General features: G+C 33.5%; 1 protein-coding gene across 1 annotated transcript; it reads left to right on the top strand.

Annotated features, from left to right (window-relative positions):
• Nucleotides 1–6,086: 6,086 nt before the first annotated feature.
• Nucleotides 6,087–14,722, top strand: LOC129810222 (nose resistant to fluoxetine protein 6-like). The gene is made up of 10 exons (XM_055860547.1): nucleotides 6,087–6,432; nucleotides 7,011–7,240; nucleotides 10,764–10,957; nucleotides 11,024–11,371; nucleotides 11,430–11,660; nucleotides 11,816–11,874; nucleotides 11,940–12,111; nucleotides 12,196–12,328; nucleotides 13,892–14,209; nucleotides 14,277–14,722. Exons 1-10 carry the CDS (start codon nucleotides 6,180–6,182, stop codon nucleotides 14,442–14,444), a joined length of 2,106 nt encoding a protein of 701 aa, XP_055716522.1. The 5' UTR covers nucleotides 6,087–6,179; the 3' UTR covers nucleotides 14,445–14,722.
• Nucleotides 14,723–14,949: the final 227 nt, after the last annotated feature.

Here is a 14,949-nt window from a genome sequence, read left to right as displayed (position 1 = left end):
AAGATTTAAAAATTTTCTTTTTAATAATAGCGCCCCTAGCGGTAGTTTGACGAACTTGCGATGTTAGAAGAGGAAGTGGCATTTCACGAGAGCTTTCCAAAAAGCCCTCATTTTTTTAAATTCTGACAATTAGAACCGGAGTTATGGCCATTTTAAGAATTTTTTTTTTGACCCTTATAGCTCGGGTCGGGGGGGGTCGGGGGAGCTTAAGTTTAGTATTGATAGAAAGCCCTAAGGCCCAGCTATAACATTCTAAAATTTGAGCCCGATCGATGCCATAGGGGCGGAGCCATTAAGAAAACAAAAAAGGGGGGTCTTCAAAATGGCGGAAGGAGGGGTGGGGGGTGGGGGGTCAATGCACCAAGTTGCAATTTTCACCCGATATATAACCTTTGCCGAAAACCGCAAGTCGATATCTCTTTTAGTTTAGGAGCTATTAAGCTCCAAAGAGCGGCCGGACGGATGGACGGACGGACGGGAACGGTTTTTAGCCATCCATATATTCGTGATCAGGAAGTGTCAAAACACATTCTGGCAAAGTTTGGGGCCAATCGGAGGACATGAGATTTTGTTAGGATTATAGTAGGTGAGATTGTTAAGAATCTCACCTAATAAAATTAGAGCGGTATATAAATCAAAGGCTGTAGCAGAATGAGCATATGGTTAAATTGGTCAGTAAAAGAAACAAATAGGCGTGATTATGTAAAAATCATACCTAATTGGTAAGTAGTGAAATATTATTGATAAAGGTAGAATCAATTGAACCATTTTGGAATTATCGGTTTGCTATATCAGGATTTCTGATCGCTTTTTATTTTCTTATTAATTAAAATAAGTTTTTACTAAACGATTTTTTTGACAATAATTCTTTAAGTTGAAGTGAGGAAAATTTGAATTGGAGTATGTGTACCTTTAAAATATGTTTTTTTCCCCTATTTTTAAATGGAATTGTATCTTACTTATCATTAAACCAATGGTGAAGCTGAACTACAATAAGAAAAGGCTCAGTTCCATTTATAAATAGGAGAAAAACTCCTTATTTCTAAGGTGCCCCACTTCTTTCTTCTTGCCCTTTTTAATGTGGCAATCGTGGTAATAAACATCGACGGAAAATTTTTAAAAGCGTCATAATTCGTTTCCCGAGTGACAAAACCTGTAAACATTTTTTATCGAATGGTTAAAATAATATTTTGGGCACTCGTATGTTATATGTTCAAAGTAGAAAATCAGTGTTCAGTGTTATAATAAGGTAATTATAACAATAAAATTACCAAATGTAGGTTTCATTTCATATACATTTTTTCTTCTTTTCACTTATTTAAAATTAAATCTCGGGATAGAGAAAGAATGGGCCTACATTTAAAATTCTATTTTTTTTATCTTTAAAAGAAGCGGGACGTATTAATAATTTAATTAAGATCCACAGTTGTCTTATATCTCTAAACTACATAAAGTTAAAGCTTCTTGAGAAATATGAAAAAAATATCACTAGCTATTTCATGCAATGATTGCAATACAGCTCCGACTCAATGAAGCCCGAGATCGCTCTATTCTAAGATTTAAATGGCTTTGTATATTATCAGAAATGTATTAAAGCTATCTTTCCAAAAGATTTGAGTGATACTCAAATAAACTCGTTTACGAAAAAACCAATAATTTCAATTAAATTTCGAGTATTAACAAATTAATATTAAAATTATCACGACTTCAAAATCAAACGAAATAAAGTTTTTTATAAATCATAAGATATTTATTTTAATTCGGAATGGAATTCAAGTTCTGGAAAATGTAATAACGGTGATATGGAGAGTAAAACTGAGTGATAATTGCTTTTACGTCAGTGAAACGTTAGATCTTGCAATTGCAATTATCACACAATTTTCCTTTCGATGATATGTCACCGTTATTATATTTTGCACTTTGCAGAACTTGAATCCATGCTAAATTAAAATCAATGTCATATAATTTTAAAATCATTGATGTGTAGGGAATTGTAGTGATACAATAAGTAAGACCATGGGCTCTTAAACGGATAGATCTCTAACTTGATACACAAATTTGAATTCGATTCTCGCCCGGTGCAAAGATTTGAATATCTGATTTGGGTAATTTTCACACGTAAGAGATAAGCTTATGGTAGCTGAAATTCTTTAAAGGCAACCTAGCAATGCATATGCAACTTAGGGTGCTTGCAACTTCGAATTCGTGAAAATTCGTTTGTGAACTAAATTTTGGGTGTAAAGAATAATATCAAGCCAATTTGATCCAAGAAAAAGATTCGAATTTCGACTTCATGAAATTTTCCTGATCTAAAAGGTGTCAAGGAGCCATTACTCCCTTGATTTAAATTCGGCTCCAACGATTTCATTAATTTTCGAATATATTATAGAAGTAGTCAAGACGCATATTCCGTCCTTGGACTCTTATGTTCGAAAACCATTTCGATATCGGATATTCTAAGATCAAAATTAACCCACTTTGGAGGACCTACTTTTCAACCGATTTGCTTAAATTTGGATTTTTTTGAAAGGTCTTAAAATTTTAATTATATCTTAGTACAAAGCTCTACTTTACATAGCAATAACCTTGAGTGATTACTTTAAGAGAGTTTTGAAGGTAGTAAGGTACGTATAATATTTAGGATGTGTATTAGGTATTTCAATTCAAGTTATCATTAATTTTAAATCAATTTTTTATACGAAATTAAATATTTCTTCTATTTTGTTTATACTTCCTGGATATGATGTACATACATATGTATCTATTTACATTAGTTGTAAACCTGTAAACTTAAGATAGGTTGATGAAGTGCATAATATTTCAAGGAATGCACAAACTTCTAAGTTTAAACAAACTTTAGGAAAGCATGGTATCTAACTTTAAAAGTTTGAATTGTACTCCTCTAAGTCTTCTCTTTGCCACCTCTTACTAAGTCACACAACTGAACATATATACAGGGTGGCTGAAAAAAAATACAACAACTTTCAGAGCACTTAGCTGTTAAACCGCTTGTGAAAGCAGTTTCATATTTTGCATAGTGGTAGCTCATTTTATTGGCTAAAATCCTACAAAAGTATTTTCGATAATATTTTGTAAAACTTTTTTAAACTGTAATGGAACTCAAACGTGACAATTTAATGTCGTTATATTTTGCAATAAATTCGGAATCAGCTATAGTGAGGGCTCTTCAAAACCGGAATGTAATTAAACTTTCCGTTTTTCGAAACATAACTTGGTACAGGGATACTAGTAGCATTTTAAAATTCTTTGGTGAAGGTCTAAAAAAATTGCTTCATCCCTAGTCATCGTTCATAAAGTGAAGAAGCAAATTGAACAAAATCTGCGTCACATTTGCAAACAAACGATCTCTGACACACACAGATTGCAAATATCCATGAAATAAATATTGTTAAAGGACCTCTGTATGAAGCCTTAAAAGTCCTGAAAAAGACGAGATTTCATCGATCCTCAAAAAAAAGTTATGCTCGATCGACGAAGACGAAAATTCACTTGCACGTTCCTGGTCAGTTTCAGAAATGTCATCTTTTCTGATAAGAAAAACTTTTAATCAAGCAATTAATGCTCAAACAAAATAATTGTGTCTATCTGAAGGAAAGATGATACGATAATTTAGACGTTCGAATGACCACCGGAAGTCAAAGATCACCTTATTTGGAGGGCTGGACTTCCTTGAAGACAAATTATAGCTTTTCAGTGGGGATTTTAGGCTGTACCGTCAAAACAAATGCCAATGTGTTTCTGAAAATTGTCCTGAAAGGACTGTTGGAGTCGTGGACAAACAAAAATTTTAGTAAGAAGTAATGGAAGTTCGATCAAGACTCGACAACGTCTCAGAAATCACGCTCCGAACAAGATTTGTCTAAAAAAAACCTTTCGCACTTCATATTAAGAAAACAATTACCTCCACAATTCTTGGATGCAAAATCGTTTGACTTCTCCAAAAGAGGCATTTTGTTGGTCAATGTTAGGACTAAAAAGTAGCAAAGTGTCAATGAGCTGAAGGCAGCTCTTCCTCGTGAATAGCAGGACATTCAGAAGACTCACATTCACATTCATGCAAACTGAGATAGCGCTTTCGACAAACTTAAGACCATAATTAAGTCAAAATAAGATCGTATTGAACAAAACCGATAATTTTCTAAAATTTTGATGTATTTACTACCATTTTTTCTTTATTTCAAAACAGTTGAACAAGAAATGAGGATAATATAGCGCTTTAGTTTGTTGTATTTTTTTTCAGCCACCCTGTATATTGTAAAATTTTGAAGTTAAATTCATTTGTGTTGGAAAAGATGAACAACTGGACTGTTTATGTGGTAAAATCCTGGAAGAATTACTTCACGAAATATCTCCAATTCTGCGTATAGTGACGTCAACATTTTTTTTAATACTTTGTACCTATTGACAGTCATAAGAATTTATACAATTGAATCTCAATAACTTTAAGCAAAACAAGTTTTCCAATTTGTATTTTTTGCTTGAATTGTTCAGTTCTAGGTGCTCAATAGGGTCAGGAAATTCTTAGAAGAAAAAAAATAAAGTGCGTTGTAATGTTATTTTCAGCATCTATTTACTTTGAAATGCTAATGAAAGTGTGGTTGCCTTTAAGCATTTCATAATATTGATATTTATAAATTAGTAAATGTACAGGGATTTCATAAAGATGCAATTTCTGATAAGATAATTATAGTTAACGGGAAATTTGAAAGATAATAATACTTTGTTTTAAGAATTACAAATTGTTTTCATTTTAGTTTTATTTGCATTTTGAAAAACTTTTAGTATGCAAATTATGTAAAGTAAAGCATTGAACAGTTTCAAATTAAATGCTCTGTTATAAGAAACTAGCAAAAATTAAAATTGGAGGTATTCAGAATTAGTTGTAAGTGTTGTTATGTAAAGAAAAAATAAATATTAGGCTTTCCTGGGAAAATAGGATGAAATTAAACAATTAACGATCTAATACTTTTTCTTTTGACGTCTGTACAAAGCTTTCGTGGCGGATTTAAGGGGAGGTGGAGCTAAATTTGACTAGGGATACATTATAATACCGTGAAATTTCTAGAGAGGGCAATTTTTTGTAACATCTTTGCGAATAAGACCATTTCATAAAATTCATATAGCATTATTTGTAATTCCATCCATTTATACATGTATGCCTATTGCCAAAGCTAAGGTGCAAACGGTTAGACGTAGCGACTTATCGTTTTTAGAAGGCCCCCAAAAAATACCCAAAAATCTAAAAATTCAACTTTGTGATATTTTAAAGTTAGAATTTCGGTATTTGAATCATCATCACCAAAGAAAATATTTTCTTTAATAATATAAATGAAAAAAAAAACATAATACTAAATAATAAATCAATTAATCAGTTTACCATATCAATCAATGAAACGACTTTGAGTAGGGTGAAAGAAACGCTTATTGACACTTTAAGAAGTCATGTCAGGACTTGTTGACACCCTACCCTGTACCATTTGGAATACAAAATTTGAACACCTATCCTTATCAGAAAATGCAGATTAAGGAAAAAAGTCATATTAATTACATTTTATTAGATACTTTAAATAAATTTCAAGATTTTGACAAAAGTGTCAATAGGGGTTCCCTGTCGAAGAGGTGTTCCTCGGCCCTACAATATAGATTTTAACCTACGATACCGTTTGTATTTGCATAAATTGTCTGAACTTTCTATTTGAATTATTATTAATTTTTGATAAATTTCAACATTTTAAGATTTCTAATAAATTTCAAAGGAATTGTGATTTAATTAATTCAATGATTGTATATTGCGGTTGCGACCTGAGGAAAAACATAATCAATCTGCTAAATGTTTTACTGATATTAAAAGAGAGGTAGGTGAAAGGTCAGCACTTGTTTAACTCTAACAAATAGAAGTTTCTTTTATTTATATATTTTATTTTGATCAGGGATGTCATCAGACAGTAAAGGCAACAAAATTACTTTCTTAATTTGAAAAAATAAATAGTTTGATGGTGTTTTGGAAGAATCATCACTTCAGCATCAATATGATCACCATTTGCGTCATATAGAGATGAAGTGTTTTTAACTTTAGTTCCAGTACAATTGAGGCACAGTCTTCGCTTGGCTACCGTTGGATTGAGTCTTCTTCTGCATCTTCTCGGTTCCTGGAGACGATGTTATTCGCTAGAGTGGTTCTCTTGTTGAGCTCAGTGGTAGTTGTGATAAGTGCAAGTATCCCTGCTATCCTTCGGGAAAATCTAACTGTGAGTGATATAGCAGAATTTCGAGAGAATTTAATCCACTCTTCCATCCTGTATGGAATACTCAATGCAACGTTGGAGAACAGTATGGGGGGCAGTGTATGTGAAAGGGAACTGGAAATGCTATTTGAGGGAGTGAATACCGAGGAATTGTGGGCTCTGAAAGGTGAGATGATGGCCTATTGAATTGCCAACTTGGGCAACCATAAATGATAGGGTTGTGAATTAATTTATGTGCACCCCACTCGAGAGTGGCCATTAATTCCTCTCCGATTGACCACAGACACATCATCCGCCCTCAAAATACAAACGCACCCCTTGAGAGTCATTTTTGAATAATTCAACAACATTGTTCTCAATTGGGGGATGCCCCATATGTGACTCACTCCCAATTGGCCAGGAAGCTTCCTGGGTGAAATTGAAAAGCGAAATTACTCACTAAGACTCTGATTTGTGTTTGCCAAAAAGCTCTTCAAGTACCCTCTTGACTTTGGTTTGAGTGGGAATCTTCATGAATAAATATCTAGAGAAGATTCCTATCACTGCTTCACATTCGCCAATTCCAGTGTCCATTTTAGACGGGGAACTGTTTTTTTTCTTTTTCTATAGTACAACTATAGTTATATGGAAAATCTTTAGAATCTGCACTAGACATTTGGGGAAAATAGCACAGAAAGTTCATTCTTCGATGTTCATTTAATCTGGCAGAATTTGCTTCTCCTAATCGAACATCAAAAATTCTAGTTATCGATGCATCTGCTTCAGTTCCGGAAGCTTTTATATGGGGCAGCAATTTCTGGCTGGGTTCTCGCCAAGAATGCAATTCTGTCTCCAACTCTATTGAACTTACTCTCACCGATGCTCCAGAAACTGATGCTCTAGTGTATGCTAAGGCTCCCTACCCAATGGATTATCGTGTAGTTTACCTCAATATCAGCACCGTTCTGCAAGTAGATGCCAAGTTCACTGTTAAAGTGAGTAATGTATACTTTGAGTTAATTTAATTTAGCTAGTTCCTTGGAATGTTCCCAAATTTGCATATTCAGATTTGAGTATTCAGTACTATTGCAAAATAATTTCTTAAATATGGGAAAATGTGTGCCAATTGCAAAATATTCTAGAACAAGAAATTTACTGAGTGTTTCCCAGCATGGGAGATGCTTCAGCATTGAATGCTTAATTACTACTACAATATTTTGCAACAAAAGGCTTGACAAAAGATAAAACGTATAGATATAGATATAGATATAGACTTTGTAATTGTCGTATTTGATAAAAAAATTTCTAATTTAAAAACACAAAAAAAAACAAATTTTATTTATTTAAAAATTTGTTACGTACACGTATTTCACACAAAATTGCCCTTATTGGAGTTTTAAGTTAATTTTATGTGAAATTTATTATGCTAAACGTACTCATAATATCTGAAAACCATTAAATTGCACTCTGACTTTCATAAAAATAAAATTTGGAACCAAAATGTCGAGTTTCGATAATATATTATATTATAATAATAATCCTGTATAAGAAAAAATAATGAAAAAAAATAATATTTGTTCTTATTTCGTAATTATATCTATTAGTTTTAATACACTTTTAAGAAAACAGTGATGAAACGGAAATTCAATTCAGTTTAATAAGAATTTGTACTTGTTAGATATAATAAAATTTTTAGATTGGTATCACATAGGACACCGCATGATTTTCTTTTAATACTATTCTATAGAAGCCATTTTCGATATAGATCATGCAGTTTATTTTTGTGGTAGAGAAAGTTGTATCGAAAAACGACCATAGGGGAAAATAGGGCACCTTTGAATCGGGGTAGTTTTGAAATTGGGTTTTTTCTCCTATTTTTAAGTGGACTTGATCATTATGATGATATAATTTACCTTCGTGATTGGTTTGTTCAGTCAAATAATATCATAATAAGTTTCAGTTTCATTCAAAAAGAGATGGCAAAGCGTCAAAGCTTTGCGGAGTGCTCGAACTCACGAGATAGAGCTCACCGTGAATTAGTTTTTTTTTGCATAATCTTTTGGTGTCACTGATCTACTAGAGATCAAATTGACTCATAAATCACAAAAGCATTTGAAAATCAAAAAATCCGTACTTAACCGATTCACTACCGATGGAGACCGATGCAGCCGGATTATAAATTGTAATACTTTTCCAAAAAATGCAAATTTAACCAAATCGGTTGAAAAATGAGCCTTCTAAAGTGGTTGACCTTTGACCGCCAATAAATCAAAATGGCGAATTTTCCGGTCATAGGTATGTTTGGGCGAAATGTTCGCCTGGACTAGCTCTAAAACATATCCAAAAATCATTGAAAACGCTTGGGTCAATTTTGAGAAAAACCGAAAAAACATTATTTTTAGGGAATATTAATTGTTGGGGATGTAAAATTATTCAAAAATCGTTGCTTAACCGGTTCATTCGATGAAGACCGATGCAGTCGCGTTTGAAATTGCAATACTTTTCCAAAAAATTCAAATTTAACCAAATAGGTTGAAAAATGAGCCTTCCAAAGTGGTTTACCTTTGACCTTCAATAATTCAAAATGGCGAATTTTCCGGTTATAGGGGAAACTGGGGCACCACCAAACACGGGGTACCACCAAACAGTAATTTTTATTTCTAAACTACTTGGACTATCTCGACCATTCCTTCAGTGGACAAGCATCCCTATAGTGCCTATAAATTCCTTTCGGTCTTATCCTTTGATATCGAATATCCGATTAAAAAATCGCAGTGTTTGGTGGTACCCCGTGTTTGGTGGTGCCCCAGTTTCCCCTATGTATGTTTGGGCGAAATGTTCGCCTGGGGTAGCTCTAAAACATATCCAAAAATCATTGAAAAAGCTTGGGCCAATTTTGAGAAAAAACAAAAAAAAATGGTTTTTGGAGGGGTTAGATGGGGGGGGGAAGAGGAAAAAAACGTCGATAGATTTTGTTTTTTTTATTGGGGGTCATCGAAGACTGGAAGTTGATATCTCTTAACATTTAAACTCCAGAAAATTGACAAGTTGAAAAAAAAGACGATTAACTGCTCTCTCTTTGAGTTCGAGCAGTAAAATAGAAGAAAAAACTCAATTTTAAAGCTGCCCCACTTCCCTCTAGTTCATATCCAAAGTGCAACTGATAAGATTTTGATCAGCAAAAAATATTTTCGGTTTGTATTCAATTGTTATCAGTGATAATTTAAATTTCGTGAGTAAATGAACTGATTTGTCCAAAGGCAAATTTATATATAACAAAGAAATGTAATAGTTTTGTAAATTTGAACAAGAAACATCATGAGTTGTATTTTATGTGCTGAGATTCAAATTGTATAAGTTAAACTCGTATATTTAAGATTTAATTGTTACATTAGTAAAATTGATTCTCTTACAGGTGATTGTTTTTTTCTACTGATATTGATATTTTTTACAAAGACTTTGTTTTACCAACTAAATACTATTTTTCTGAAAATTGAAAAAAAAAACTTACACTGGTGTACTTAAGGGGATACGTATATGACACACACTAAAAAACACTATATTTTCTTTACAGTCTTTGCAACATAATAAAAAAGTGTGGCAAAATGTCCCAGGCTTTGCGAAATGCTCGAACTCGTGACTTAGATCCTATACTTCAAAAGTACGTTCGCATCATTTATTGTTTACCTATTCTCAGCCAATTATAACCTATTCATATATCATTTAAAAGATCTCTTGAAATAGTTTTAAGAGTAACAAAATCGATTTTCGGTCAAATATTTCTTATCGATACATACCGGTTCAAATCAGTTTTGAATCGCATTCATAAATCACTCAAAATATCGCCAAAAATACCTTAAGAGTAAAATAAATTATTTCAGTAAAAAAATAGATTGGAATCGATTCAGGCCTGTCCGAAATTCCAAGACCTTTCGAACAAGTCCAAATATGACTCCATTTGGTTGAGAAAAACGTTCTCTAGAGCCTTTAAATTCCTTGACTTTCAAAAACTATTATTAGGAATGATTCAATGGAATTTTCGTATATGAACGAATATCCGGCTACGTAACACAAAGAATATCACACCACAGATTTTCGAGCAAACATAAAAAGAGGGTTTGGAGAGGAGTACCCCCGAAGGTTCCAAGTCGCTATCTCTAACTGTTTGACCTCTGGAGCTGCCAACAGAGAGACAGACAGACGGACAGTGTGACATTACTAAAGTGATCTCCAGGGAGAGCTAGGTGGTAATTTTAAGTTGTTAAAAAATCGAGGGATTATATTGTTCCCTCTTTGATAGTTCGAGGAGTAAAATAGACAAAACTTGCTGTTTTTCAGACTTCTTGAACCACGTAACCCCGTAAACGTTACGTTATGTTATGTTTACGTAATGTCTTGTTCTTGCTACGGCAGAACGTATGTAATACTAAAATTAAACCTACAATTTGCAGATTGAGATTTTAGTGAAGACTTTTTCCAGAACATTCTGCATTTGCAATGCAAATTTCTTATTTTCAGCCTATTCTACATTTAGGATTGTGCATGCCTCAATCGTGCTCCAATTCTGAAGTAATTGAAGCTTTTGAAAGATACACCTACAAAGCCCTAGTAAGTGCTTTTGCAACTTACCGAGTTCACCCCAATGTGACTGGAATTAAGAAGCCATCTCTGACCTGGTCTCTTTTACTCCGTCCAGAACTGATTGCTTTCATGTATGAGACACTTCACATGCAGACTTAAGCATGGATTGTATAAGAGCTAATGAATGACTCTTGCAGTGTATTTTGTGGAACAATCGTGGCTCTGATGCTAATTCAGGGATTATCCAGTTTCACTCAATCTGACTGCAATGGGAATGAGAAGAAAAGCTCAGTGGGGATCTTCCTAGACTGTTTTGCCTTCAGATGCAACATGAGCTATATTTTCCGGACATCGACGCCAAACTCAATCTCTGCAATTGCTGGTATCCGTTCTATTGTGTGTCTTTGGATTGTGGCCTTCCACGTTCTCTACTATGGATTACACTACAGCGAATCAGCGTCACTCTTCCTGGCCAACTCTCAGGGTTTGCTGTATCAAGTCTTTTGGGCAGCTGTAATTTATGTGGATGTATTCTTTGCTCTGAGGTACATAATGTTGTGTGATTTTTTTTTTAAATTGTTCTTATAAGATCTTGCTTTTCAGTGCTTTTCTCCTAGTGTACAATATCTTGGGCAACATCGAGCTACAGCATGAAATTCAGGGTAATGGTTTTGGAAAAAATGTGGTACTTTTTGGCAAGCACGTCCTTCATCGATATATTCGCCTGACACCAGCACTTTTGGCCACAGTTCTCCAGACGGAGTTTGTTAATCAATTCATGCAAAAATACTCGAGTTTCTACATCAGTGAAACACGTGATTTCCAATGTGACAGGTATATAACCAATTTTCTCTGCATTTCACCTCACAAATTTCACTGAATAAAATCCCACGAGAGAAATGACTCAATGAAAGCTCACATGAAACTTTTCATTTTCTATTGCAAAAAAAAAAATCAAATCCCTATGCGACTATGGAAAATTCTTTTAGTACATGGTGGTACAATTTACTCTACATTCAGAACTTCCTGGACATCAGTATGATGTGTGGTGAGGAGACATTCACAATTGTCAAGCTCCACTTCCTTATCTCATCTCTCATTTTCTATTCACAGGAGGTTGGACGTGGTATTTGGCATGTGATTTCCAATATTTCATCGTCTTCCTGTTGCTCCTCTTCATCTTTGTGAAGTCGAAATCTCTAGGGAAATTGGCGTTCATCATTGTGGCAGCAATTTTCATTCCACTCAGTTTTTACACGTTCTACGTGAATAATTTCACATTCCGGTGAGTCATTCAGAGACAATGATGAATTTTCATGTGACACTTGAGTTGAATTTAATTAAGAACTTTTCCACTATTTCTCATTAGTTTTGACGCGATGTTTGAGACACTCAATCACGTCTACTACAAGCTCTGGTGCCGAATGAATCCCTACATTACAGGAGCTTTTGCGGGATATCTCATGCGGAAAATTGCTAAGAATAATATCAAAGTTAAAAAGGTATTGAACTATGCGGTGAGAAAACTTCGTACCCGTAAATTCGTTTCTAACTTACTCGTACCGTACCTAATGGGGTTTCAAGAGCTTTGAAAAATGTTATCACTTTAAGTGCTATTTTTCCCCATATTCATTGGACTACGTTAGTAACATAAATTAAATTATTATATCTTAGGTTTTAGGTTTTATTTAAGTTTATTTAACTTTTACTGATTTAAACTAGACATCAGCCATTGGATGGGTCCATTATTTCTTTTCGATTTTCATTAAAAAAAATACATATTTATAATACATATACTTTCAGAGTTTTCATTCCGTTATTACTAAGTACTAAGTCGCAGCCTTTTAAATATCTTTTTTCAAAAACAATGTTTAAAACGAGTATTCGTAGCATATGTTAGACAATTTTTGGAAATTAATTGAAGTTCTAAATTAAAAAAAAAGTCTTGTGTTTATTTGTATCACGCTCTTGCTTCTCGAGTTGAAGAGAAATTGTTTTGAAGATTTCGAACTGGATTTTTATAGTCCTTGACCATGGGATAACTAATTATCCACTCCTCAGGGCCCCGAAAACGGAGCTCCTCGCTCCCATCTTCTCGATCAAACCAACCAGCATGCCCATCTGCCCATCCACTTACTCTTTCAATCCCCTTCCAGTGACGGGAAGGGATTTGCAATTTTCAAACAATGACCGTTAGAATATTAATATTAATAATAATTGAAGAACCTAATAAAATCTAATAAAAATTAAATTAAGAACCTAATAAATTTGTCAGTTGAATTTTTTTGGTATGAACTGTAATGCTCCAATATTAAAATTTGAGATTAACAAAGAGTAGGAATTTAAACAAAACAGCAAACAAAATTTCTGGTTATTTAAAAATTTGCAAGTGGAGTGAAGATTGTGATATAACTAAAACTGGGTTCTGGTGGGTATATGCCAAATTGACAAGTCGGATGTTCTTTCCAAGAGCATCTTGCTTTCTAATGTGAACTACAGAAGCTGAAATTTATTAGGCTTCTTATCTCATTTCTATTTTTATTTTTTTTTTTTGTATTTCATCTATGAATCGAGTGCACAGAATAAGAAACGAATAACTCACAGTAATAAAATTTTACTGGAGAGCTATTTGAAGCTGAGATTTTACATGTAGAGTATAGGATTTTTTAGATTTAATTACTCTATGACTTTAAAAATAATTATCTTTTAAGTATTATAATATTCACAGGGAGAGTAGAGGGTATCCAAAAAGCGAATAAAACAATTTTCCTAAAAAATTGAGTTATTCGACTTATATTCTGAGTCGTCAAAATAGTAAAATGTATTCAAAGTCAGTCGATCAAATAAAAGGAGAACGAAATCTTCAAACACGAAATGTAGAAGAATGAAGAAATGAATCAGATGGAAAATTTATAGAATGAAATTTATGGGTACGAGGTTTTCGCAGTCGATTGAACCATTGCATTGAATGAATCAATTATTTGAATATATTAAATGCAATTTCAAATTTACAAAGTTTAGAACCGAAATATGGGTTTAACTGAGTGCAATGGTCTTTTTGATAGGGTTACGTGGTATTTGCATGGGTTTGCATCGGGTTCTTGCTGCCGGCCTCATTCACCGTCACATATTGGAAGGATTTACCCGTTTGGATGTGTGCATTCATACTAGCGGGTGGACGTGTAACCCTTGGCATTGCAACTGGAGTGGCCATTATCCTATGTCACCTTGGTCACGGTGGTTGGTTCAGTGCTATCCTCAGCCACAGCGTATTCCAGCACACCCAAAAATTAACCTACACTGCGTACCTGCTGAATCCCCTGGTAATCTTCTCCATAGCTGGTTCCAAAGAGAAGGGTATTCAAGTGGATTTCCTGGAACAGGTATCACAGGAGAATTTTCTTCAAAATATCGTAATTTATTTTTATTTCGATTTCATGTTGATTTCAGGTAATGTTTTTCATTGCTGTTTCTTCAATCACTTACCTTTTGGCAATAATTAATACACTTCTCTTCGAGCGACCATTCCAAAAGCTTTCAGATGCTTTCATTATAAAGAGGGTTAGAAGATCTACAAATATAGGAGGAGAAATGGGAAAAGGAGAATGTAATGTTTAAGTGATTGTAACTATGTACTTATTTAATTTTATTGAAATGAAAAAAAAACCAAAACAATATTTTTTTTTTTAATATATCAGTTTCTATTATTATGATATAGTTAATTGTATGAGTGTCCACAGAATGACAATCAACTCTATAATCTGTAGTACACCTTAAACATAAACCACGTATAATCTTTTTTAGATTCGATTATTTATAAATACAATATGTAGTTTTATGAATATTGTTAAGTTATAAAATGAGGCGTGATGAACAATAAAAGTGACACAGACCAATTTGAATTTCGAATGAACCCTTAGAGTAAAATTCAATGTATCGAAGACTTTCTTAAATTTACTCTTTTTTAAATAACCTAAGCATTTTATTTTGTATAGGACTCAATTTTTAACCGCATTGTTCGAATTTGGATTTTTTGAAATATCTTAAATTTCCAAACCGGTAGTACTGGCCTCAATCAGTAAGTTTATCGGTAAAATACTGCTAATTTATTTGCCTTACATAC

This window comes from Phlebotomus papatasi, chromosome 1 (genome assembly GCF_024763615.1).
Source record: "Phlebotomus papatasi isolate M1 chromosome 1, Ppap_2.1, whole genome shotgun sequence".
NCBI classification, from domain to species: domain Eukaryota; kingdom Metazoa; phylum Arthropoda; class Insecta; order Diptera; family Psychodidae; genus Phlebotomus; species Phlebotomus papatasi.
The sequence above is the reverse complement of the archived record's forward strand: the minus strand, read 5'-3'. Positions and strand labels throughout refer to the sequence as shown.